The following is a 23,685-nucleotide window of genomic DNA, read 5'->3' as shown; positions in this document are numbered from 1 at the left end:
CGATACCATGTGCAAATATCTGTACAATGACCTGTACACTACCAAAAACTTAGAACAATGTAAAACCACCATGCTCATGACAACTTCTTATAAAGACACCCTCAACGATAAAACACAGTCAGATCCCCGCTCGGCACCGGCAAAGCCTTGAGCTTCTCCATAATCTCCCCATCCGTGAGATTCTTCTCCGTAATAATCTGGTCAAACGAGTGACACCCGTCCGTATACACCTGCAGCGCGTCACCTCCTCCCCCGCCACCAGCCCTGGGCCGCGCCTGGCCCGTCGCTAGTCCCGCGAGGTAATGCTTGGACACGACGTACTTGTGCACGCGGTACAGGCACCCCTTGATGACGCCAAACTGCACCAGCCGCCTGACGTCCACGTACCTCAGCACGTCGAACCCGGCCTCCTGGTGCGTGCGCAGCCACTCCATCACGCTCTTGCCCACGCAGAAGCTCGTCATGAGCTTGATGAGCATAAAGTTGCTGACGCGCTGCCGGGCGTGGATGCACACGTACGCCGCGCACTCGTCCACGATCCCGTCCCGGTCCGCGACGAAGTCGTGTATCCCGGGGCGGGGCGCGTAGCAGCTGCCAAAGAAGAACATGTCGAGCAGCAGGACGGTGTCGTAATACAGCAGGTGGCGGAGGGCCAGCGTGGCGAGGTCGAGCGAGACGTCGGCGAGCCAGGCGATGCGGCGGACGTCGTTCACACCGTCAATGTGCGCGACGACCTTCTGCATCGTCAGGTCCCAGGTCTGGTCGACGATCTCGGCGAATTTCATCTTGGCGACGGGGACGTGCCAGCCGCGGACCTGGGGCGGGCTGGCGTGGTGCGGGAAGAGCTTCATGTTGATGGTGTTTGCGTCGTCTTTTGGGACCCTCTATGGTCAGCGATGTCTCGAGACATTGGCGATGCGCGGAACCGGAGAGCAAAAAAGGGGAGAGTGTGTAACTTACCAACAGGAATCATGCACTCGCCATAGTTGTTCAAATCCTCCTTGACAATCTCCAACAAACTCTCAATCGGCCTCCTCTCCCTCATCCCAGCCGCTCCTGACCCTCCACCGCTGCCCTCCTGGCTCAAATACTCATTCTGCTTCTCCATCTCCTTAAACGTGACCGCCAACCGCCGCACAACGGGCTCATACTGCGCCAAATCCGCGTCGGCGTCCAGCACCAGCCCAAAGTTGAAGATGAACTCGTTGCGCTGGTACTTTTGGTGCGGGATCAGCACGGGGAACCCCAGCACCGCGTACTTGCCCTCGGGGTCCTGCACCGTCATGTACCGGTTGAAAAAGGCCTTGCGCGGCACAATGTACTCCTGCATCACCTCCCAGTCGATGAGCGGCGGCTTCATCGCGGCCGTCGCCCCAGAGCCGGGGGGCGGCGTGGTGATGCAGCCCGGCGGCGACTGGGCCACGATGTGCGGGCCTACATCGTGGAGGTTAGTTTGAGGTGCGTCGTTGAGTAATGACCTTCTGCAAAGTTTAAAAGAGCGAGCGCGTTGCAGCCTCTTTCAAAAGGAAAAAAGAAAAAATAATACATACCCTCCTTGGGAAAGAACCTAGCATAGAAGATTCCTTGAATCATTTTCGCTACAGCTTATCCGAACACGTTGTTGTGGAGGAAGGCTGATAGACTCAAGCCGCCATGAACCATGGTTTGTGGTTGGTGGTGAGTTGAGTTCCTTAGCCTGCAGACGCTACGGCGCCGATTTCTGGGCCGGCACACCTCAATCACCCGGGGCCGATCTAAGCCGGATCGCGCCGGAGCTTGGGAACGACCATTCAATCAAACCACCACGTTTAAATCAAGCGCGGTACAAGACGTTTGCTTGATCGGGATTAATAGCAAACGCTCTCCGTATTTCTACTTCCGTCAATAACAAGGCTTCACGTGGTCTCCTTAGTCACGAGAGGATCCAAGATATTGGGTTGTGAACTTTCATAAACATCATGCCTGGATAATTTCCATATCGCCTCGGAAACTGCCAGAACCAAAGCGCGTGACAACTAGGTATGGTATGTACTTCCCTCCGTATCCTGTTCACAGGGCATTAAGTCATGCGTCCTCGTGAGACGCTTCCTGCTACTACTCTGCTCTCTCTCTCTCTCTTTCTCTCTCTACCCCCCGGTCATGTATTTCAAGTCATAATCAACCACTCAGAAGATGCTCAATCGCGCCTTGCACGCTGCCACCGCTACGACGCAGAGCGGCTACGTTCCTATCAAAGTCGAAAAAGCCCATATCGTTGAGCTGGCGCAGTTGCTCGGCATAACGCTCCTCGGGGGGACGGTTGTCTGGGGGAGCCGGAGAGCCTCCACCAGCACCGCCGCCTGCACCGAGACCCCACATGCTCATCATCTGCTGCATCATCTCTGGGTTGATCTGACCAAAGGGCGAGGCGCCAAAGGGGTTTGCGGGTGCCTGGCCTTGGCCTTGACCCTGAGCTTGGCCCTGAGCTGCGTAAGGAGGAGGGGCGAACAGAGCAGCAAAGGGGTTGGCCGGAGGTGGACTCGTTGTAGAGTTTGCGCCCTGTCCACCTGCTGCCGTGCCTGTCGTCCCAGTAGCTCCGGCACCAGCTGTAGTCTGGGCACTATCGCCAGTCGCCGCTCCCGCACCGGGAGCTGCACCTTGAGCACCGGGTTGCTGAGGCGCAAACGGACTACCAGGGCCAAAGAGCGCACTGAGATCACCGAGTCCCTCCATGCCCATTCCACCAGCGCCGCCACCAAAGCCTGGGAAACCTGCGGGGAAGCCGAACGGGTTGGGGGGCTGACCCGTGTTGCCGCCGGCAGCCGCAGCTTCGGCAGGAGTAGTGTCGGTGGCGCCAGGCGCAGGGAAGGCAGCGTTGCCGCCTCCGCCGGCCATGTTGCGCTGCATCCTCATGACATTGCGAAGCATGTCTGGGTTGGTCATCATCTGGCGCATGAATGGCGACTGGATGATCTCTCGTGCGTTGGGGACATTGCGCAGGTGTGGGTTGCTCTGGATCATGTAGTTGATGAAGTCGGGGTTGTCGAGGGCGGCGTTCATGGTCTGGAGCATGGAGGGATCGGAGAGCATCTGGGCCAACTGGTCGTCGGATGGCGGGGCACCCATCTGGAAACGTAAGATTAGTTTATGCCACGCAAGACTCGCCGCGGCATTGAAAGAAACTTACTCCTCCGTCAGCTCCAAATGTCTCGCGACTGGGCAGGTTGATGTGTCCGGCGTATCTGGCTCCGGTGAGGCCAGCGAGAATGTTGTTGGCAGTGCCAGCGGCCATGTTGGAGGGCACGGCGGGTGCGGCAGGCGTGGAGGCTGAAGTTGCGGGCTGAGGAGCTGGGTTACTGGCTGCGCTCTTGACCATGTGGATGGTGTTGTTGGGCTTGATCTTGTAGGTGGCGAGTGTGTCGTCGTTCTTCATTACGCGACCAGAGTAGATAAGACGCTGGCGCTCGACGGGAACGTTCTCGAAATCTTCGCCGGCCAATTTGGTCTTGAGGTCGAGTACGGAGGCAGATTCAGACATGGTGATGGTATGGTTGCTATCCTGGCCCGTCTTCACCTTGAAGGTGACCTGGGCATCGGCGGTGCCCTCTGCGTTGTCGGCCATGACCTTGTGTGTTGCGGGTGCGTGGGCGCGATCGGTGGAGGTGCTTGATGGTCAGGCAATGTCTGAATGTGTACCTAGTATATGACGACGACTTGGTCTCTGGAAGGCCTGAGAATGGCTCGGAGGGGTGGAAGAGAGGCAAAGGCGTGAGATGTTGGAGGGAAAGAGAGAAGTTGTTGGGAGTATGTGGACAAGACGACCGAATGCGAGGTCAAGCTGGGGCAAGGTGCAAGTCAGTTAGGCAGGTGAAATATGGTAGGTGGCCGGAGGGGAGTTGCGCAGGATTGGGTGTTTGTGTCGTTGGTGACGGTTGGTGGGCTCCAATGATGGCGTCGGGGAGGGGCAGCAGCCAGCAGCGAGCAGCAGCACTGGAGGCAATGAGGTGCCCAGAAGCAAGCATGGGCCAGTTCTACGAGGTGCGGCGGAACGGATCCAATACCTTACGCAATGGAGCGGGAGAGTGAGATAACTACGGTTAGCGCTGGGTCGTGCCCACTGAGGGTGCTGTCGCTGTGCGGCGTCGGGTACTTTGGGTGGTGACTCGTAGTCCTGGCAGCCTGGACTCAAGGATGGTAGTCCATAGGTAGGTGGGTTGGTAACATCAACAGCAGGTGCCTCACGAACGGAACAGGTCGAATTAGGCACCTTTTGCCGCAGCGCGCTAACGCTGGTGGGAGCGGAAGGTAAGGTATAGGTAAGAACAGGGGGGTTCTCAGCTAAGGTCACTTTTGACAGCGCTGTCAAAATCGACGTCTCTGCTGGCGGCGCACTCCCTCCCATTTGATGCAAGACAATCCGCAGGAACTACATTGGCACTCTATTATCTCTGACATCAAGGGCAGAGAAATGATTCTATTGGGGAAGAAATCAATGCTCGCCCGCGATGATCGACCAAGCCGCATTGTCAGGATTAGGTGTAGGTATCGAATTCCACGTCCCTCAATTCCCATGCGCCAAACGACCGCCCCCCCTGGACGACCCCAACTTAAAAGTAGCCTCAGGTCATAACCACAGTCATCTCTTCCATTGTCATCCATTGACTTCTACCTCTAATTCACGATGGCGATACAACTCGGCAACAAATAGCGCGCGAGCAATCCGGCGTCCATCCACAAGGGCCTGGAGCTGCAATACCTAATCTCTTGAAGGGAAAGTTTGTGGCCAATTTTGGAAGTGTGCCTACCCTCGAGTAACGGAGCAGCATCATTCAATCAAACATTCACAACAAGTGTGAAGTCGTCGATGACAATTCAGGTAGTCCATAGGTACGGAGTATTGATAGCGCAGATACAAATACGACCTCAATCAGATGCACAGAGCATAAGCAACTACCTATTGCAACCAATTCATCTACTAGGGCCATCCACACGCCACATTTGTAGCCAAAATGACGACAACAGCTGATGCCGGTGGGCTGGATCCCTCTGATTACCTAGATACCTGCCAAAGAACCTCCAATCTGCATCTAGATCTTGTACTCTAAGGCAGGCGCTTGGGCCATGTCTCTCTCTGCTGCTCACCGAGCCTCCTCCACATCCCCGGAATTCGCACACCGAAAAGGCCCCAAATCTAGCCAACGAGGGGCCACAGACGTTGCCTCGGCTCCCCCCCTCCTCGGCGTCTCCAAGACCCCCGGTCCGGGGTAACAACGTGTAGAGAAGCTCGAGACTAACGACAGCTCATATCCTCAATCTTAGGTTCATACAAACTCACAATATTCATCTTCCATCTCATCCGGCTCTTACGGTAGTTTCTTACGTATAACTTCGGCCAGCTTTACCTCACATCTGGCCTTCAATCTATCTCAAATCAAGTACCTTACCTACGAAGAGTACCAGACATCACAGTAGAATCCATCTTCACAATGCGCGGCATTCAGATTAAGGAATATGTCAAGGTGAGCTTCATCACCATTGAGGAACGATTCTCCCTAAACGAGCACTCGATCTAACGATTCAAAAGTCTCCCAAGGAGCTCCGCGTGACGGATCTCCCAGACCCCGTCCCCAAGAAGGATGACGAGTACCTCATCCAAGTCCACGCCACGGCCGCCAACTTTTTTGACATTCTCCAAATCCAAGGGAAATACCAGACTCAACCTCGTACGGTCCTCCCCTTCCTCTCCTTCAGAGACTTGGCACACATACATTTCAGTATACCATACTAAACCGAAATACCCTAGCCTTCCCCTGGACATCGGGCTGCGAATTCGCAGGCATCGTCCTCAAAGCCCCCTCGTCAAACGCAAAATACCCCGTCGGCGCCCGCGTCTTCGGCGCAACCCAAGGCGCCTTCGCCTCCCAGTGCGTCGCCCGCGAAAAGGAGCTCCTCCCCATCCCAGACGGCTGGTCCTACACCGAGGCCGCCGGCCTCTTCATCACCGCGCCCACCTCCTACGGCGCCCTCGTCGTTCGCGCCGGCGTGAAGCCCGGCGACATCGTCCTCGTCCACGCCGCGGCCGGCGGCGTCGGCCTCGCCGCCGTGCAAGTCGCAAAGGCCTTCGGCGCCACCGTCATCGCCACGGCCTCGACGCCGCGCAAGCTCGACGTCGCCAAAGCCTTCGGCGCGGACCACGTCGTCGACTACCGCGAGCCCGACTGGCCCGCCAAAGTGAAAGCGCTCACGCCCGGCGGGCGCGGCGTCGACATCGTCTACGACCCCGTCGGCATGGTCGACGCCAGCACCAAATGCACGGCCTGGAACGGCCGCATCCTCATCATTGGCTTCGCGGCCGGCAAGATTGAAAAGGTGGCCATGAACAAGGTGCTCCTCAAGAACATCAGCCTCGTCGGCATCTTTTGGGGCCAGTACGCCGTCAAGGAGAAGGAGACCGTCGTCGAGGTGTGGAAGGGCATCATGAAGCTCGTCGCCGAGGGGAAGCTACGCGGCACCGAGTTCACCGACGAGGAGTTTGTCGGGCTCGAGCGCATCCCAGACGCGCTTATTGCTCTGGGCAGCCGGGGGACCTGGGGTAAGGTCGTTGTCAAGATCCCGCAGGACGGTCAGAGCAAGTTGTAGAACCATGTTAGTGCGAGAGTGTCGTTTTCTTGGCGATTAGAGCGAGGCATATCTAGATCGACTTTTGAATCAGTCACTTATGCCACCAATGTAAGTCTTCAATAAACACTAGTTCTCTTTGGACGGGTGCTTCCGCCATTAGGCGTCAAGTCGTTCTTGTATTCACATTTGCCATTGCCAGGAGATACGCCATGAGCACCTCTCTTTCTCTATCTGACAGCCTCGTCATGAAATCATAATCATTCCCATGTTTTCCCGTCTATTACAGCTCAATCCCGACGAACAGCTCACGCAGACGCTGCTGCTGCAGCACTGGCTCCCTAAGCGCCAGTGATCTGCGTCAACGACCAAAACTTCTGCAAAACGTCCTTGTCCACATTGGCAGCCCACTCCTGCTCAAACTGCTGTTCTCCACCGGAGCGTTGGACGATGTCCTGCAGCCTCTCCTTGACGAATCTCATGGCGTTGATCGTGTGGACGGGATCCTTGGCGCCAAACTCCGTCTCCTTGATGCTCTTGGGTGTATCGTAATCCGTGGGCTCGAGTTCGCCCCAAATGAGCGAGTCGGTGCCGTCCGTCGTACCGTCCTGGAGCTCGGCAATGGTGCCAACCCACAGCGTGAAATAGTCTTGCAACTTGCTCAGTGTGAGGTTCTGCATGGGCTGCGAGAGCTCCATAAGGCGCGCCAGGGCCAGGAGGGACAGCTTCTGCCTAGGAAGATGGTCCAGCCCGTCGAGGTGAGAGAACCACTCGCCGCTGAGCCAGGCCCAAACCTGTTCTAAAGGCCCGAAAGATGTGAGCATGGTGACGAAGAGTGTCGGGTCGGCGATAAGGAGTCGTGAGAGAATTGCAAAGTAGTCGCGTTCTGTTATCGTGTTGAGCTTGCTGACCTTCCTGTTCGGTCCGGTCGTCTGGTGTGCCTCCCAAGCATCGTGGAGAGCCTCCATAATCTTCTTCAAGAAACCAAGTTCGAGAAGATCCTGCATAATCACCTGGGTTCCGCCGAGCTCGGAGGCGGCCCGAACCAGATATTCAATGCACACGGTGCCGAGCCTGACCTGCTCTCGGCTTCTAGAGTCGAGAACGCCTGACAGAGCGACCAAGAATGGACGCCGCAGTCTATCTTCCATGACAGCTTGTGTGCCAAGGAGAATGTAGGACTCAACCACGGACAACGCCTGCGCAGCGGTCTCTGTTTGATACTCCAGCAGGGGAAGTGATAATTCCGCGATGCTCATAATATCTGCGGATAAGGGCGGGTTGCTCTGCATGAGAACAGAGTTCCATAGCTCCAATGCCTCGTCGATCAGGTACGTGTGCAGGTCGGAGCCCGGTTTGGCTGCTTCTGAGAGCAACGGGACCATCAGGTGATGATACCTCTGAGAGTCGCTGCCCATGGACATAACCAGCGCGGCAAAGATGGCGATGATGGCCTGTTTAATCATGTACTCCTCCGTTCCAGAGTTTTCCCAAATGCTCGGTAGGCTTGACATGATAAAGTCTGCGAACTGAGAGACGTAATTCTCTAGTCTCGTGACCAAGATACGCATGGACTCCAGCACGGCGAGCTTGGTCTCGTCCACGTCAACATTTTGAATGAGCTGAAGTAGCTCATTAAGCACATCGGCTGCGTAGGGGAGGAAAGCCTCTGCGCTGAAGGCAAGCTCGTCTACGATCCACCGCAGCTGACGCGCGGCTGTGATTCTGACGACAATGTCGTTGTTCGGGTCCGCGGGGTTGAGAAAGTGACGGAACATTTCGTAGATGAGTGGTCTACTGTTGTCGGCAATCTTGACCGTAACCCATTGGCTGACCATGATTGCGATGCGTCTGCGGAGAACCTTATACAAGGGCCCTTGTTGCTGCGCATCTTGAAGAACAGTCGAGACCAGGAGACTATCGAAATCGAACGCGTTCATGACGTTAGGTGCAGCCAAACCCATAGCCGTATACACTGCTTCCTTTGTAGCGATATCTGACTGTGAGTTTGACGCGGTTTGGAAGTAAGAAAGCAGAGGTGGTATCATGAGATCCTTGAAGTTGACAAGCAAATCAAGGAAGAGCTTCTCAGCGCAAGGGCGGACTTCCCATTCGTAGGCGTTACCCTCACTCTGTTCCTGTTGTTCCCACTCCTCGGGGTCTTCCTCCCATGCATCGAGATCTGCCTTCCGGAAGACGAAGAGATGTGTGATGATGATATTCGCCATCTGGACCACGAAATCATCCTTGAGAAGCTCTTGTTTGATGAGCGCAACAGCATCATTCTCGTCCTTCTTAGCTTCCGCACTCCGGAATTTGAACGTCTGCTTGGGATAAAATGCAATTCTCAAGCATGCTCTCATCAGCAGCAGGCCCCTCAGGGCCAGTCTTTCCAGCAAGGGTCCCTCGACTTTTGACTTTGATTCTGATGGGCCCGAATCACCGGAAGACTGCCGGATGCCACCTGACTTTTCGAAAACTTCGGCAAACTTCGCGACGAGATCCCAGTAGGCGTGGACCAAGGGTAAAGAATTTGGTAAAACGGCGAAACTGGCGGGATGCGCCTCGGACATGTCGATATGCAGCTTTGTGAACTGCAGGAGGTGCTTTCCTACAGTATCTTGATAGGGTGCCGGGACTGGCGAGTCGTGGCTCACAAAGCCAAGAAATTGGCCAAAGTGATTTTGAGACACGGTCCAAAACTGTTCGACCGTCTTGTCGTTATGAGGAGCCTCATAGCCTACCACGAGCAACCGTCGAATGGTTTTAAGAGAGATGAGACTGTTGAGCATAGCCGCATCGGCCGTATCCTCCTCGCCACGACCACTCGTGAGATAATCAACCCAGACTGCTGACTTTTCGGTGTAAATCTCTCCCAGCAAGTACACCATTTCGGGGGTGACAGACTGGAGGGCGGTTTGGGATCTTCTGAGGCGAGCGGTGCCCAGCTCCTTCACAACGCGAAGGAGGATCTGGAGAGAACCATAAAGATGCTGCTGGTTGCCGTTCTTTGAGGACCTGACCAAGCCGATAATTTGCGAGAGTGCTTCCGGCCAGTGCTGCGGGTAGTCAATCCTAATGACTTTGGCGGTGACGAGGGAGTTGTGCAGCGACAGTCCTGTCTCCTCCTCTTCGAGCGTGCCCTGGAACAAGCGTTGCCGGACGACATTCTTCTCTTCCGGGTCCAGACCACCTTTGACGTGGGGGAGCAGGCGCCAGTATTTGTCGATGCCGTTCTTAAGCTGAATGACGGCTAGGAATCGAAGCTCGTGAGGAAGGGTTTTATCGAGAAAAACGGTCTAGGGATAGCGCGTCGGTGAGTTACTTGATCATATCGTACACAAAGGGCGGATTTACATACCTGAAGGGAAGAGAAGTATCCCTTCTCCGTTTCCCATGATGTCAGCTGTTGCCCAGCGGCCTGTCTGCGCGCATAGTCGGCCGAAGTCGCGGATTCGAGAACGCGGCAGAGCTCCTGCAGGCTGAGGGGGTTGGCATCGCCGGGCACCTCGATCGCGAAGCTCATGTTGTGGTCTTCCTGGTGAGCGACCAAGGTGTCGATGCCACAGTCGTTTCGGTCCCAAGGAGTTTCGGGTTGGTGTTGACGAGAGGTTGAAGTCTCGTATTCGAGAAGGCGGCGTGAAGTACGAAGAAGCGGTTGGAAATTTAGACCCAGGCCCTCTTATCGCTGTGGCGGGGCACTGTTGTAGAGGGCGGTCCATCGCGGGGTAGTGGGGCGTTTGAGGAGCATGGGCGCTGTTCGCTGTTGGAAAGCGCAGGATGTCACTCCAAGCGCCCTGAGAAACTCTCCCGTCCTGACGACACACCTTACAAGGCGAAATAAGGTTACCTGTACAATGGCATTCCACAGGGCCAAGAGAAGAAGCATGTGCTTCCAGCAATGCAGCAGCATTCATACAACGAACGTTTGCCTTCAATGTGTGCCACAAGCTTTGCTTCGACTGTCACGTCAGTTAAAAATTTCCTCTGTCTATGGTCAGGCGAAATTGATTCTTAGGCGGAGACAAAGATGAGAAACCATATCATTGACGCAGGGATATCTAAGCGCTGTAGAAACCAAACAGGAAAATCAAGCCTTCCTCGAATCATCCGATGACTACCAATCATTTTTGATCCTCTTCCTAATGCATAGCTGGGCCTCTGGAGAGAACATCCTAAAGAGACAACCATGCGCCTAGCTCATCATCCCACTGCTATCATCATCTCACAATCCCATGTTCATGATTCCGGTGCTCCAGTTGAACATCTCCTCCACTGTTCTTGGCTCAGGAAATGAAAACATGCCAGGATCTGGGGCCACCGCAGGCGTTGACATGTCAGTGATGAAAGCATCCATGCATGAGTTTAGCTGAGTGACGCTGTCACGATTGTTGGTCACATTAAGCTCTCTCAACACTTCGCTAACTTCATTGCCAATGCTTCTTGCGATGGGCCACATCTCACCGGCAACCTTGAGTACGCCGAGCAGGAGATCAAGCTTCTCACGCAGAGCTGGTGAATCTGATCCGCCATACATTCTCGCATCGAGTAGTGCGAGAGCGGCCCTTCGCAACCCGATGATGCATGCAGGGCTGTATCGGGCCGGTGGAAGCGAGAAGTTGAAGAGACCGATTGTCGACAGGCCTGCTTGTAGGGCGGTTGAGCATTCGAGCCATGGATAAGTCGAGCTGGAGCATCGCGGCATCCGAGGTAAGGTCATGTCGCGCGCTTTGAAGAGCGGGCCAAGCGTGAGCAGGTCCCGGATCCCAAATCCCGACGCTTCCATGGGTAGTTGCATCTTGATCCTCAGGCTATCTTTCGATTAGTATTATGGAGCCTTAGACTACTTTATGGATGAAGCATACTCACCTATACGCGTAGGCCATCGCGTGAAACAGAACCATGTCAACTGCACCCCCCGAGTCCACCAACTGTTGTTTCCATTTAGGTAGGTTGATGAGCCAACTGACCAATCTGGAGTCGGCTCTATCGATGGTATTAGACAATAGTCCTGGTGGCAGTGTTGGCATGGGGAGTATCAACTCCGTGCTCAACCGGCACAGATCAATGAGATACGTCCACGACGAATGGCTCGTTTCATCCATAGGATCTCTTGCGTTGTACTTCTTAAGGGACAACGGTTGTGGAATCTCCTGGTTTTTGTTAGTACCAACATCAGATTGGCGGTAATAGTGACTTACCCCTGACTGATATTCCCATTCTTCACATGGAAGTTCAGTCGTTGCGACAACGCCGGACAACATGAAAGCGGGCGAGTCCTCGCGCATCGCTCGCATGTTGCCTTGCCAGTAAAGCGCCCAGTAGGTCCTTCGTGAGCTCTCTGCAACGAAAGGATCACCTGCAGCATCTGCAAACGACTTGTCTTGCATGCCGAGATCGAGAGCCATCTGAGTTGCAGCGTCCATCCACCCCGCACTCAAGTCCAATCGTCCCTCGCCAAAAGCAGCAACACTGAGAACGAGGAGACCCTGTACAGTCCAGCAAGTCATAGGCAAGCTGCCACTTGCGAGACTGAATGCTTTCTCTCGAAGCTCCTCTGATGAGACAGCATTTGAGAAGAGTGATCCCACGTACGTGATACAGCTTGTGAGGAAATGGAAAGGCTCAGGGTCTGACCGAATACGACTCAGGAGCTGGTTCCTGGGCAGGAGCCACGGATGGGTATCGTGAAAGTTGGTGAAGTAAAGATCGAAGAGCAGCGAAGTCGGTGATGCGGTGTTCAAGTCAGGGAGATGAGAGCTCCTGGCCAGAGACCATCCACAGGGTAGCTTGTCGACTACGTGAATGGGAATATCGAAGCTCGCCACCTCGGGAGATGGGAAAGAGACTGGCGTGTCCGGCGAGGCTGAAGGAGGTGCGATAGGATCGTTGATGAGACTGCGTTTCTTGGCATCCCGAATACCTCGGCGAGACTTTGCGTAGTAGCAGGTCTTCTCCTCCAAGCGGCATCTTAGGCAGGTTGGTAAGGCCGAGTCACACTTGACGTGCTTTGATCGACAGGGCACACAGGCGAGAGATGCTCTAATGGTGGCTTTTGATTTGGCGGCCCCAGCACGTTGCTGCGTATCTCCCGGGCTATTGGCTTCCCTTGGGCTGGTGTTTGGCGTGAGCTCCATCGTGAACTACAGTGAGCTTAGTTTGACGTCGTGATTAGTTGTGAAGGGGAATCTGATCTAGTACATATGCCAGATTGCTTCTCTGTGTTCGGATCGTCCAAGGCCAAAGGAGATGCTGCTGGTGTTTATGTAAATCTTTGCCTTGACAACTGACGATGGACGAACTCTTAACCGTCTCTGCCCCTGTCGGTAGACTGGATGCCTCAATGTCACGTTCACATCTTGACCAGCCCAATTTGGGCATGCAAGACATCGACCGGGGAAGGAAATGGGTGAAGAGAGATGACATAACAGAAAAGCGTTCCGTAGTTCTCAATACGCGTTGGTTGTTCGGGCCGCCCGCCACTTTGCTATGCTCCGAGCCTCTTCGGACACTGTTTCTGGAGCTGGAACCACAAAAAAGCGCGGTGAGAGAGTGACTCTGAAGCGACAAGTGAAAATAGAAGCATCTTGGTAAGCACCATTGTGAGAAGCTAGGTATGGGCCAGGTTGCGTCGAAGCCGTGTTGAGCCACGCCTGCGTCCCGGTCGATTGGGCAGAGGATGCTTAGGGTGTACACTTTTTCCGAATTAGGAATGCCTGCATGCAGGTATACGGTTCCTAGCAAGCCCGCTGCACGATGTCTAGTCTGAGCCTCCCGCTCTACCCGTTTGTCGAACCAAGAACCAGTGTTTTCAGTTGTCTCGATATTGGATCCGGCCAGACATAGACTCTCATTGCGTCTCCAGCAGGTTTGAGTAGGCAGCGAGATTTGATGGAAGCTTCTAGTGCAAGGCACGAGGTTGGTGTTCTACTCCTTACTCTTCCGGCCTACAATGCTAACAGAAAGATAGATCTCGTCACGATAGGCGAGCTCCTCGTTGACTGTAGCCCTTGATCAACGAGTTTTGAAAGATTGTGTAGTACGATCAAGTCAAACCCGGGGCGCTGTGTATACTGAGGTTGAACGGGCTTTTAGTTACTGGGTAACGTTACCATCGACGATGTGATGTGGTGAAGGCTTCATACACGTCCAAATCACGATGTGCGTCATTGGCCTCGCTCAACTCCGGCGGTCAGATTAGCTCCGTGTGAGAAAGATGGGCTTGAAGATGTCAATTCAGGGTAATCGCAAAACGCTTGAGACAACAGGGCAAGAATTTGACAAGCGAAGAATGCCCTGAGAATGCCTTGCAAGCCTCTCAGACTCGTAAGGCCGATAAGATGGGTTGTTGGCGCTAGTCGACATAAGCTTGACCTGATGCTGCAGCTGTGGTGGCCGGACGTTGGCGAATCGAATGCAAGATTTCCTTCTTCTCTCCTTCTTGTCACACCCCAAAGCTGCGGAGATGTCTGCGGGTAAGGCAAGGGTCACCTCCCCGTCTCAGCACAGTGCTATAGAATGGCGCATGGTGTGTCGGGTATGTCCGTTCGTGTTCATGTCGACAACCTTCAGTGATGGCAGAGATGCGGAGACGACGACTATCTGCGGTAGTATTCCGTCCCTATGGCGGCAAGGGTTGGTGATTGAGGCACGTTCATCTCAAGCACTCAACCTCCTCCCGCTCTGCGGTTGTACAGGGGTCCAGGTTGGTGACACACCGTCTGATGTAAGCCTGTCTTCTGCATCGCATCTGCAGAGCAATCAGTAAACAGCATGACAGAGATGTATATTGGTTTGTAAGACCACAGCCAACTTGCTCAAAGCAGAGTTGCTTTGGTAAGGTAATGAATAAGAGTCGGAGGCTCAGGAAGCTGTGGTCGTACAAGAAGGACAGGGGACCTGACCTCCACTGGAATGGCACGGGCGCCCCGGGACGTCAGACTCCAGCCTCCGGCCGATTCTCGGCTCAGGCCACTCCCGCCCAGGTCATGGCTCAGGTAATAATCCCCAGATCATCCGCGGCAGGCAGGGGCCTCGGGGACTTGAGCAGCGCAACGGGTTTGGTGGCAGCCGATGCAGGTGAGCAGAGCGGACCTCGGCTTTTCCTCCACTTACCACTCTTGAGGTGCCAGAACTACCGTCACCTTATCATCAGCCACTTGATGGAAGAGGTGTGATGCATCGCAATTTGCACCTCACCACCACCTTTCACCACCCAATGCTGCCCAGATGACATCGACCAATTTTGCGCAAGCGCAGCAGCGCCTGGCAGCACGACGACAAGCCCGCGAAGCCGATAACGCAGCACGACTCGCCGCCCAGCGTGATTCCTCACGCGCCCGCGCCCAGATTGATCGTTTGCCCTTCCCTTTCAGCCGCCTCGGTTCAGCATGGGACTCGATTTCAACGCAAGACGGCACTCGCCCCGCCTTCAGGGTCGGGCAAGTCGACGCAGAATTACTCGATGACGAACTATTGGAGTTGCTTCGCGGCCAGGTTGGCGATGCACTCAAGTACTTCGCTGGCGGCCACCTGAAAGACGACTGGTCTGCTGAGATCCTTCTTGCACTTCGCGCCATCCTATTCAAGTTGACAGTCTGGGACAACGACGCGACATATGGAGCAGCTCTACAGAACCTGAAATACACGGATGCGCGCAAAGATGGATCCGTCCTCGTTGCGCCATCTAGGTGGCAGAAGTCACTATACGGATTGGCCACCGTATTTGGGAAATACGGCTGGGAGAAGTGGGAGAACTGGTTGCTCGAGAACGACGATGGTTACAGCGATGAGCCCAACCCTCGACTCCAAAGATTGTCGCGGCTGACGTCTCGGATAACGACGCTCCACGCTGGAGCAGCCTTCGTTTCGTTTCTCGTCTTTCTACTGCAGGGAAGATATCGCACCCTTCTCGATAGAGTCTTACGAATGCGCCTGGCTCCACCAACCAGTCAGGTGAGCCGAGAGGTCTCTTTTGAGTACCTCAACCGACAACTTGTTTGGCACGCTTTCACGGAGTTTCTGCTATTCATATTGCCGCTTGTTGGCATCAACCGGTGGAGGAGGTGGATTTCAAGGACATGGCGCAAGACGAAAGAGATCATCACCACAAAGGGAGACGAAGATAAGTCGGCCAATGGTGAACTGGGCTTTTTGCCCGAACGCACATGTGCCATATGCTACCAGGATCAGAACGCCCTTGCGAGTACAGAGACCGAGATCATGGCAGCGGCCGCATCAAGTGGTGTTATCGGCTCATCCCAAACCGATATCACCAATCCTTACGAGACCATCCCTTGCGGCTGTATCTATTGCTTTGTCTGCATCGCAACGCGACTAGAGCGCGAAGAAGGTGAAGGCTGGACGTGTCTCAAGTGTGGCGAGCTCGTCAAAGAGTGCAAGCCATGGAGCGGCGACGTTTTAGAGCCACCAAAGAAGTCACCAACTGCCAAAGTTGTGGCCTTTCTAGATGACGCCAGGGATTCCCAGAGTGGAATTGGCACGGAGGGCAACGCTGATAGCGAAGAGGGCGAGGGCATGAATAGCACCGAGTTTATTGATGTTTCTCAGGATAAAGACTATTCTGACGATACGGATACTGGCGACTCAGAAGGGTTCGAGGAGACAATGGACCAGGACGAGTAAAAAGGCTACAAATAATCACATTGTACACTATTGCACGAATTAGCACCGGCATCATGAGGTCTTCGTCTTTTTAGGCAGCGTCTTCATCTGAAGACAGCACAAGCAAGCGATCATCAATACGCATACGCAAGGAGTTGCTCAGTCCTTAGAGACATGGATGGATATGCGGTAGTAGCCCAACCTCTAGGAAGTCACGAATGCAAAGCTTTATCGTCTTATCATCTTGACATCGCATTACAAGCTCATTTCCCCTGTTCCGTTTGGTATGCGAATGATTGATGCATCCGTCCTCTTACGCCATCAGTCTGGGGCCGGGGGCACATCGGGAGGCAGAACGTGGCCGAAGCCCCCACTGCCAACGCACTCCATGTTCCGCCCAATACGTGCTAGCGCCCGCTGTACAAGGACGTTGGATCCGCCATGCCCACCGAGATTCCAGGGACCGTCCCAGGCACATGGCGGCCTTAGCGTCATAAGCGCACTGAAATCCCAATTTACACAGGACTGTTGTCCGGGATTCCTTCAACTCACACCACGAGCTTCCGACGCCCACACGACGAATTCGAGATCCGCCCTTGTGCATTTGTGTAATTCAGCGCAGCGTCTCGAGACAACAACGTGTTAGACGAGTTTACAACTGCTTTTCTCCAAAGAACATAGAAATCGCATCGAAACAAAGTTGGAAATCAGAGAAGGAAAAGGCACATGACGAGACTTTTCCCCAAACCGAAGAAACAAAACAACAACAACAAGACACCCCAAATGTCGCAAAGATAGAAGACCTACCCACCGAACCTCACAAATCCAAGCGATGCCGAGCTTCTTCCAATTCACCCAAGGCAACGAGTCCCGCACCCGCCTCACGAGCGACGCCTCCCCTCTGCTGGGCCGATTCCGCGCCGTACCCCCGCGATCCGACGTCCCCGGCCGCCGTCGCCGCTCCAGCACCCTCGGCTTGTTCACGTCTAATAACCGTGGAAGCGTATACGTCGGCTACGGCGCGCTTCTGTCCGCCTCGGGGCTCGAGAACCACGATAATGATGCTGCAAGGGGCGGCGACTGGGAGGAGTTGGGCGCGTGGGCGCGCACCTGGCGCAAGATCTCCAACGTCTGGGTCGAACCGAAGCAGAGTGCCGTCAAGGGCGTTGTCGACGTGTGGTGGAGTCGGTATGGAGTCTTGGTGCTGATGCCTGCTGTTCTGGTATGTTTGGCAATTCCTTTGACAATAGGACGGACGGATCCAAGAGTTGGCGAGTGATTGGGACTAACACGGGAGGGAAACCTAGGCTATTGCATGGTGCGCGATACCGTTCCCAAAGTACTCCTTTCCCGGTGAGGATGACGATGATCGAAGTGATCCCCTGCCAGGGTCTGGGCGTAAGATACCCGGCCACGGAGAAGCAAGAGTACAGATCAACTTTTGGTTCTTCCTCTTCGTGTACTACGGTTTCTATAACGTCACGGCTCTGATATGGATCACCAAGGTCTTCAACTTGTACAGCTTGAATTGGTACGTCAGACCCCCTTTCACGCTTCTCAGAAGCACCTAGATATGCTTACACTCAAATGCAGGTGGCCGCAATCCTTTGGATTTCCAGTTACGATGTCCATCATCGCCCTCATCTCGATAGCAGTCCCAATCCCCATCTACCTGGTCCCAGAGACGCGCTTCCTCACCGCCCACAACACGGCCTGGATTTCCTGGACCTTCATCGTCATGGCCATGCCAGTTGCCATTGCCTTTTGCATCCTCCTTACCTCCCAGCGTCACCTGAAGCTGCGCCAGTCGCTCTCCGAGACCCAACGCATCTTCACCACGTCCTGGTGGACAGGCGAGGCCGAAGGGAGCATCCCCCGTCGCGATAACCGCCGGCGGCCGAATCTTAGCAGCGACGCCTTTGACCCGGACGCGACGCTCCAGGTCGCCGCTGAGCAGTCTCGCAATATGGGCGGCGTCAGGATGCGCCGTAGGTGGCTGCCCGCCAGCTTCGTCCGCTTCATCTGGTTCTGCTTGGCCCTTTTTGTCGGGCTCATGGCGTACGTCATAGGAGAGGCCTACGCCGAGATATACCTGCGCACGCTGCCTCATAACAACTTGGAGACCATCGTGTACGTCTACAGCTGGATCATCACGGTGCACCTACTTGATGCCCTCACGGGCTGGCTTCTGGGTATCCGCGAGGGCGAGCGAGTGGGAAGCTACCCCCTGAGCTGGGTCTTCAAACTGTGAGTACTCCTTGTCTAGGCAAGAGTGATTCAACATCAAATTGACACCAACCATCCAGATACTTCATGCTCACCTACCAAACCTACGTCCGCGCTCTATACGCGCGCCTCCGCTCCCCGGAGCAATTCATCTACCTCCAGATCCTCTCCAGCAGCACCCTCATCATCCTCACCCCGCTCACAATGTCCCGCCTCTACCACCGCATCACCGTCGCCCTCAACTTCACAGACCAGTCCTACGCCTCGTACCAGAAAGTGTGTACTCGCAACGTCTTCATCCGCTTCCTCGCCGAGAACGTCTCCATGGCCGCCTTCCTCGGCAGCGTGCTGGTCCTGCACTTTGGGCCCAACAAGGACGTCTATCCGTACTTTGCCTTTGACGGGAAAGTGACGGGCGACGACTACGACTACGATTTCCGGCTCACCTTTTGGGCCTCGTCCGTCACCTGGGCCTGCGAGCTCGTCGCCTCCGTCATCGTACGCGGGCTCATCAGCTGGTTCTTCGGTGTCGATGTCGGTATGGAGGGCAAGCTCGACCTCGCCGTGTGGCCGGAGCTGCTCCCGACCAGCGTGGCTGTCATGTTCCACGTCCTGCAGAACATGTTCTTCTCCATTATCCGGCTACAATTCCACTGATGGAAAGGAAGCGCAACAATCAGACGCAAACGCCCTCAACCCCAAGCTCGGCTGGTTCCCGCTGGCTCTCTCTTCGGCTCCTACATGCCGATATCGCCCTATCTTATCACCATTACATCCAACCATCAAACTGTTTCCCCCATTGCAGAGGCGTTATCCGAACTCATTGAGCGCTTTCATTTCTTTCGGCAAGAGATTGCACTCTGTCCAGGGTGTGTAACACGGCATCCTGGGTTACTTTTTTCTTCTCTCTCAGCATCGAGCGATAACAACAATAGCCGGCGTACCACCTTTTCTTTCTTTCTTGGATGGATAACGAACAACTTTCTTTCTCTTTCGCATACCTTGGGCGTACATGTTGTTCTTTATTCTGTTCTCTTGCCGCGTCTGCTTCTTTGGCTATTGGTGCGGAAAGAACTAAGAAAGATACCCCCCTTCCTCGTCTCGTTTCCTCCCTCTATTTTCATACCCCATGCTCGCTCACGTTATTCCAAGTTTCATTAGATTAGAGATACCACACTCATCAAGTCCCTTCCTTGGCATGATGGTTACGAAAGATCGGATATTAGTTTTCTTTTCTGGGGGTAGAAAGAGAGATTCAATGTTAATACGTAGAGATTAATGATCATCATGTTAGACGACTCAGCAATCATTGTTGGTAGCTTTATATGACGGCCTCCTTGGTAGATACATACGACCTGCAGGAAGACAAGAGGCGAACTAATAAGAGTGACAGTGACAGTCTGCTTATAGAGTAAACTAGATCCAGTGCAGAGTTGGAAAAAGAGAAAACGTGATACTGCCAAAGCCCTTGAGTAGCGCAGTCTGCTTCTTGTCTCCAAAGATCCTCATTTAATCGGCCATCTGGCAATCTCATTGGTGCCGTCAAAATCGAAATCGGCTACCTGCATGATGCCGTCCTACCACCACACTCCTCCGTCTTGGAGCCATGACACACGCGGTCGACACCCTCTTCACCCAGAGCATCGCGACTCGGTCAAGCTTTGGTGCGGCTCGCTCTGGCCACTCGTGGAAACTGAAGCCGCTCAACGGTCTCTGCAGAATCCCGACATTTTCCATGGAACCAGCGAGCTTCATTCCGGTTTTGGGTAGGGTCGGCCACAGCGGTAACCGTGGTTGCGTCTGCGAGACGACGACAATACCTGACAGGCAGAGAGAGAAAAAAAGCAAAGAAACACCATCAGCGCGCAGAATTGATCCACGGATAGCCGCTTTCCCCGGACGAGTTGGAATGGGGGCTGATTGCAGCCGACCAACAGCCATCAGAGATACCAATGCCACCTGGCACGAATAGGACATCGACCCGGATAGTCTCTGACTGCATCTTCCCTACAAAGATTTGAGCGACGTCAGCAAATAGTAACCCACAGTTGCATATTCTTCTCTTGGGCCTTTCCCTTCTTTCTTCAGATCACGGAGCCAATGATACCAGAGTCGGACAGTAGCGGTGAGGGATAGGTCGCTCGATGGTCGGCCATGAAAGACTGACTCATTTGCATCGACTACCCGCTAGCGGCGCCGGAGCTACGGCATCATCAAGCTTCTCAAGGCCAAACGGAAAGGGTAGGGGCCGTCAGTAAGGCATCCGGTTGTGAAAACCTGCTGCCGTGAGGTTGCGTCAACGGGTCCGTTTTCACCTGTGCCGGAGCGTTTTGGACGCCGCTAATGCACCCAATTTTGGTCGCCGCTGGCCCCGGGCATGTGAACCTTCCCGTCTCATGTTGCGGCTACGATAATCCCCGGCTCGTATGGAAGGAAGTGCTTCCACAGTTTGTTCCGGAGTCATAGTGTTGGGCTGTTGCAGGAAATTCCTGATGACTACCGGATGACCGAGAGAGCCTGTTATGTTTCGTTGGGAAAGGCAATTGTCCTTAGCATTCTACAGAGGCATATTAGTTCCAAAGAACCCGAGAAGAGACCGTTTGCCCGGCAAGGACACCACGGTACAGCGGCTGGCATCTCTGTCCGAGCCGCCCGATGAAATCGAGTTCCACTGTCCGTGGGGAGGCCGCGTCTCGTCCTTGGCTTGAACGGGGCCCGATGGCAAATCGATGACAAAAAAATATGTTGGTTTCGGCCACTCAGCAGAAGGGCCAGGGTAGGCACTGTTTAAAAGCGTTTGGCGGAATGGCTTCCGACCTGGGATGGGACGCTACATGTCTGTGCATGTACTATGATTATAGACAGTGATTCTCGTGTGTTATAAGGTAGTTTACCACTTGGTATCTATATCGGAATCGCATGGCTGTAGGACGTGTAGTGATGCGGTGGAGACAACGGCAGCAGCGGTCGCGATCCAGACTCAATCGACCAGGTACATCGTTCACCAGCTTTCCCAAGCTCCAGGCGAAATACGGACGAAGATCTTCGAAAGTTGACGGGAAACAGGATCGAAGCTCAGGTTCCAGACTGGGCCATCGGTGACATGCTAGGAATCGGAAAGGAAGGTTCCAGGATAACGGACGGCGGGGCGGAAATGATCGGATAAGATGGTCTCGAAACATTCGGACAGAATCTGATGGGGTTGCCAAGAAGATGGACCCGTCCATGCCAGGGCTGAGTCCTTCGTATGTCCTGGTAGAGGCAGATGTACACAGGTATGCGGATACTAAGGTTGGTACTATGCATTGGTTCACTGAGGTGCCGAGTCTCGTTTGGCAGAATTCGCGGGTGGTCAACATTGTGGTGTGGTAGTGGGATGAGTCGGCGGCTGCTTGGATCGCGGTATGCATTGGCGCGTGAGATCAACGGGATATCCCAAGTGATACGGCTCGTTTCCTGTCGAGAGCGCGGGGGCACATGTCGTTCACAGGGGATCTTTGAAGTGTGATTCGACGGCGACCCTGGTCTCGGCCGTGACTCAATGCGAAGTGATAGCAGGATGTTGCGGCGGCGGTTTGTCTGTCTCTCGGAACGTTTTGGCTCGATGGGAACAGTGAACGGGCGAGACCCTGCGACGTAGTGGGTGGGGTGGAAGCTGATAATTGACGGAATGGCACAGCGGTAGGACCCCATCGTTGCTGGTGGCCGAAGCTCATACATACGCAGTAAGGTGAGAGGACGCGGAACCATGTTGCCTGTCAGACAGGTACCGGACAAGTGGGCTGTGATATATAAGCCCTCAACAGAATCAAGTACGTTAAGTAAGTACAAGTACAAGCTGTGGGTGCAGATACAGCACTAAGGAGTACTCCTGAACATCTGCCGTAACAATTTGATCGTTCCGGTTTGGCTCAGGTTTGAGCATTGTTGGGCCTGAGCAAAGTGTTCTATCGAGGCCATGCCGTGAAGTGTCTCGATATGTGGAGGTTTTGTGATGGCTGCCGTACGTAGTACACTCCCTTGGCTGGAGAGGACGAAGCTAGGTTAGCAGTCCAAGGACGTGCTCTGTATGTACAGCCAAGGCACTGGGCCGACATTGTAGTGTCTGTACGCTATGATTGGCTTTGCAGAGAAGAGGAATAATGCATGGGCTGAATGCATCTAGAAGCAAAATAGGAGCAGGAATGGTATGTTCTACCTTAGAAAATGGGTGGAGTGGAGGGACAGCTGCCCGTAAGCCGCAGTTCGCCTCAAGCGGCCCGTTTAATTTGAGCTGGGGGCCGTTTGAAGGAGCAAGTTCGAAGAATCTTGTACATAGGCAAGAGTACCACCCATACCGACCTTACCTTTAGCAAAGGCTCCTCAGCAGTAACTACTTGCCTCGAGACCAAATGGAGCAGGAAAGAGCCCATGAGCCTCGAGGTACCTTAGTTACTTGGGTGGTTCCTGCTTGCCATGGATGAGGATAATCTTCCAGGTTGTCAGGCACGTCCCTACCTACCTACCTTACCTTAGATGCCTCGGGCGGAACATACCTAGGTAAGAACGTTCCTATGCAAGTCAACACTCCAGTATTGTTACCAAATATGTACTCTGCATTCCCTCTCTTTCCCCTACCAAAGTACTTGCTTCATAATCACTTGGTACCTCTTCCACTGTGTGCTCGAGCGAGCTTCTCGACCTCCTCTGCCACATCGACAGCTCATCTGCTCCACATCACCACATTCGTGCCTCTCCTATCATCCACCCTTGACCTGTTCACCCAAAGCACAATAATTTGGACGTTTGAAACGAGCTGAGATGTTTCCGGTATCATCGGGTCTTCAGGGCCCTAGTGCCTACCTACTTCAAGCTTCAGTCACTAACCTGGAAGGTAGCATGATCCACAGAAATCGGCACCAATGCTATTCTCGCTGACGGTATTGAGAACCACCGTCGCCGCAACTTCACCATGGCGCCTGTATGTGCAACCAAGCCGTTGACAGCCCTCCGGGTTGTTCAAAGTTCGAACAGCCTGCCGCGCCTGCTTTGCCTCGTGCTATCCGTACGGGACTGTACGGGTATTGCGGTGATGAAATAGCATGGCATGTTGGTACCACCTACACGCGCATGCAGGACTCTGCACCACATTCGCCATTCATCGCCGCGCTCCTCCTCATCGGTGTTGGACAGGGAAAAAAGACAAGGGCCCTGGTCCAAGGCTAAATGTCTTCCGGTTCTGGTACTTCGTCTCTTCAG

General features: G+C 54.3%; 8 protein-coding genes across 8 annotated transcripts; 3 read left to right on the top strand and 5 right to left on the bottom strand.

The window, feature by feature from the left end:
• Positions 1–101: 101 nt before the first annotated feature.
• Positions 102–1,593, bottom strand: CABS01_09228 (nitrogen permease regulator 2; the record flags this gene model as incomplete). The annotated part of the gene is made up of 3 exons (XM_060542585.1): positions 102–871; positions 961–1,434; positions 1,551–1,593. The coding sequence occupies 3 exons, from the start codon at positions 1,591–1,593 to the stop codon at positions 102–104; spliced, it is 1,287 nt and encodes a 428-aa protein (XP_060400312.1).
• A 564-nt stretch (positions 1,594–2,157) lies between these two features.
• CABS01_09227 (ubiquitin family protein) lies at positions 2,158–3,601 on the bottom strand (the record flags this gene model as incomplete). The annotated part of the gene is made up of 2 exons (XM_060542584.1): positions 2,158–3,105; positions 3,167–3,601. 2 exons carry the CDS (start codon positions 3,599–3,601, stop codon positions 2,158–2,160), a joined length of 1,383 nt encoding a protein of 460 aa, XP_060400311.1.
• Positions 3,602–5,465: 1,864 nt separating this feature from the next.
• CABS01_09226 (zinc-binding dehydrogenase) lies at positions 5,466–6,618 on the top strand (the record flags this gene model as incomplete). The annotated part of the gene is made up of 3 exons (XM_060542583.1): positions 5,466–5,498; positions 5,564–5,702; positions 5,783–6,618. The coding sequence occupies 3 exons, from the start codon at positions 5,466–5,468 to the stop codon at positions 6,616–6,618; spliced, it is 1,008 nt and encodes a 335-aa protein (XP_060400310.1).
• A 320-nt stretch (positions 6,619–6,938) lies between these two features.
• On the bottom strand, positions 6,939–10,123 carry CABS01_09225 (importin-beta domain-containing protein; the record flags this gene model as incomplete). The annotated part of the gene is made up of 2 exons (XM_060542582.1): positions 6,939–9,896; positions 9,959–10,123. The coding sequence occupies 2 exons, from the start codon at positions 10,121–10,123 to the stop codon at positions 6,939–6,941; spliced, it is 3,123 nt and encodes a 1,040-aa protein (XP_060400309.1).
• Positions 10,124–10,822: 699 nt separating this feature from the next.
• CABS01_09224 (uncharacterized protein) lies at positions 10,823–12,734 on the bottom strand (the record flags this gene model as incomplete). The annotated part of the gene is made up of 3 exons (XM_060542581.1): positions 10,823–11,408; positions 11,467–11,750; positions 11,799–12,734. The coding sequence occupies 3 exons, from the start codon at positions 12,732–12,734 to the stop codon at positions 10,823–10,825; spliced, it is 1,806 nt and encodes a 601-aa protein (XP_060400308.1).
• Positions 12,735–14,826: 2,092 nt separating this feature from the next.
• On the top strand, positions 14,827–16,242 carry CABS01_09223 (Pex2/Pex12 amino terminal region; the record flags this gene model as incomplete). The annotated part of the gene is made up of 1 exon (XM_060542580.1): positions 14,827–16,242. One exon carries the CDS (start codon positions 14,827–14,829, stop codon positions 16,240–16,242), a length of 1,416 nt encoding a protein of 471 aa, XP_060400307.1.
• Positions 16,243–17,053: 811 nt separating this feature from the next.
• Positions 17,054–19,104, top strand: CABS01_09222 (uncharacterized protein; the record flags this gene model as incomplete). The annotated part of the gene is made up of 4 exons (XM_060542579.1): positions 17,054–17,443; positions 17,529–17,752; positions 17,815–18,468; positions 18,528–19,104. The coding sequence occupies 4 exons, from the start codon at positions 17,054–17,056 to the stop codon at positions 19,102–19,104; spliced, it is 1,845 nt and encodes a 614-aa protein (XP_060400306.1).
• A 2,130-nt stretch (positions 19,105–21,234) lies between these two features.
• CABS01_09221 (uncharacterized protein) lies at positions 21,235–21,674 on the bottom strand (the record flags this gene model as incomplete). Its single annotated transcript, XM_060542578.1, has 2 exons — positions 21,235–21,285; positions 21,342–21,674. 2 exons carry the CDS (start codon positions 21,672–21,674, stop codon positions 21,235–21,237), a joined length of 384 nt encoding a protein of 127 aa, XP_060400305.1.
• Positions 21,675–23,685: the final 2,011 nt, after the last annotated feature.

This window comes from Colletotrichum abscissum (assembly GCF_030869225.1).
Source record: "Colletotrichum abscissum strain IMI 504890 chromosome Unknown Scaffold_22.1, whole genome shotgun sequence".
Taxonomy (NCBI): Eukaryota; Fungi; Ascomycota; class Sordariomycetes; order Glomerellales; family Glomerellaceae; genus Colletotrichum; species Colletotrichum abscissum.
The sequence above is the reverse complement of the archived record's forward strand: the minus strand, read 5'-3'. Positions and strand labels throughout refer to the sequence as shown.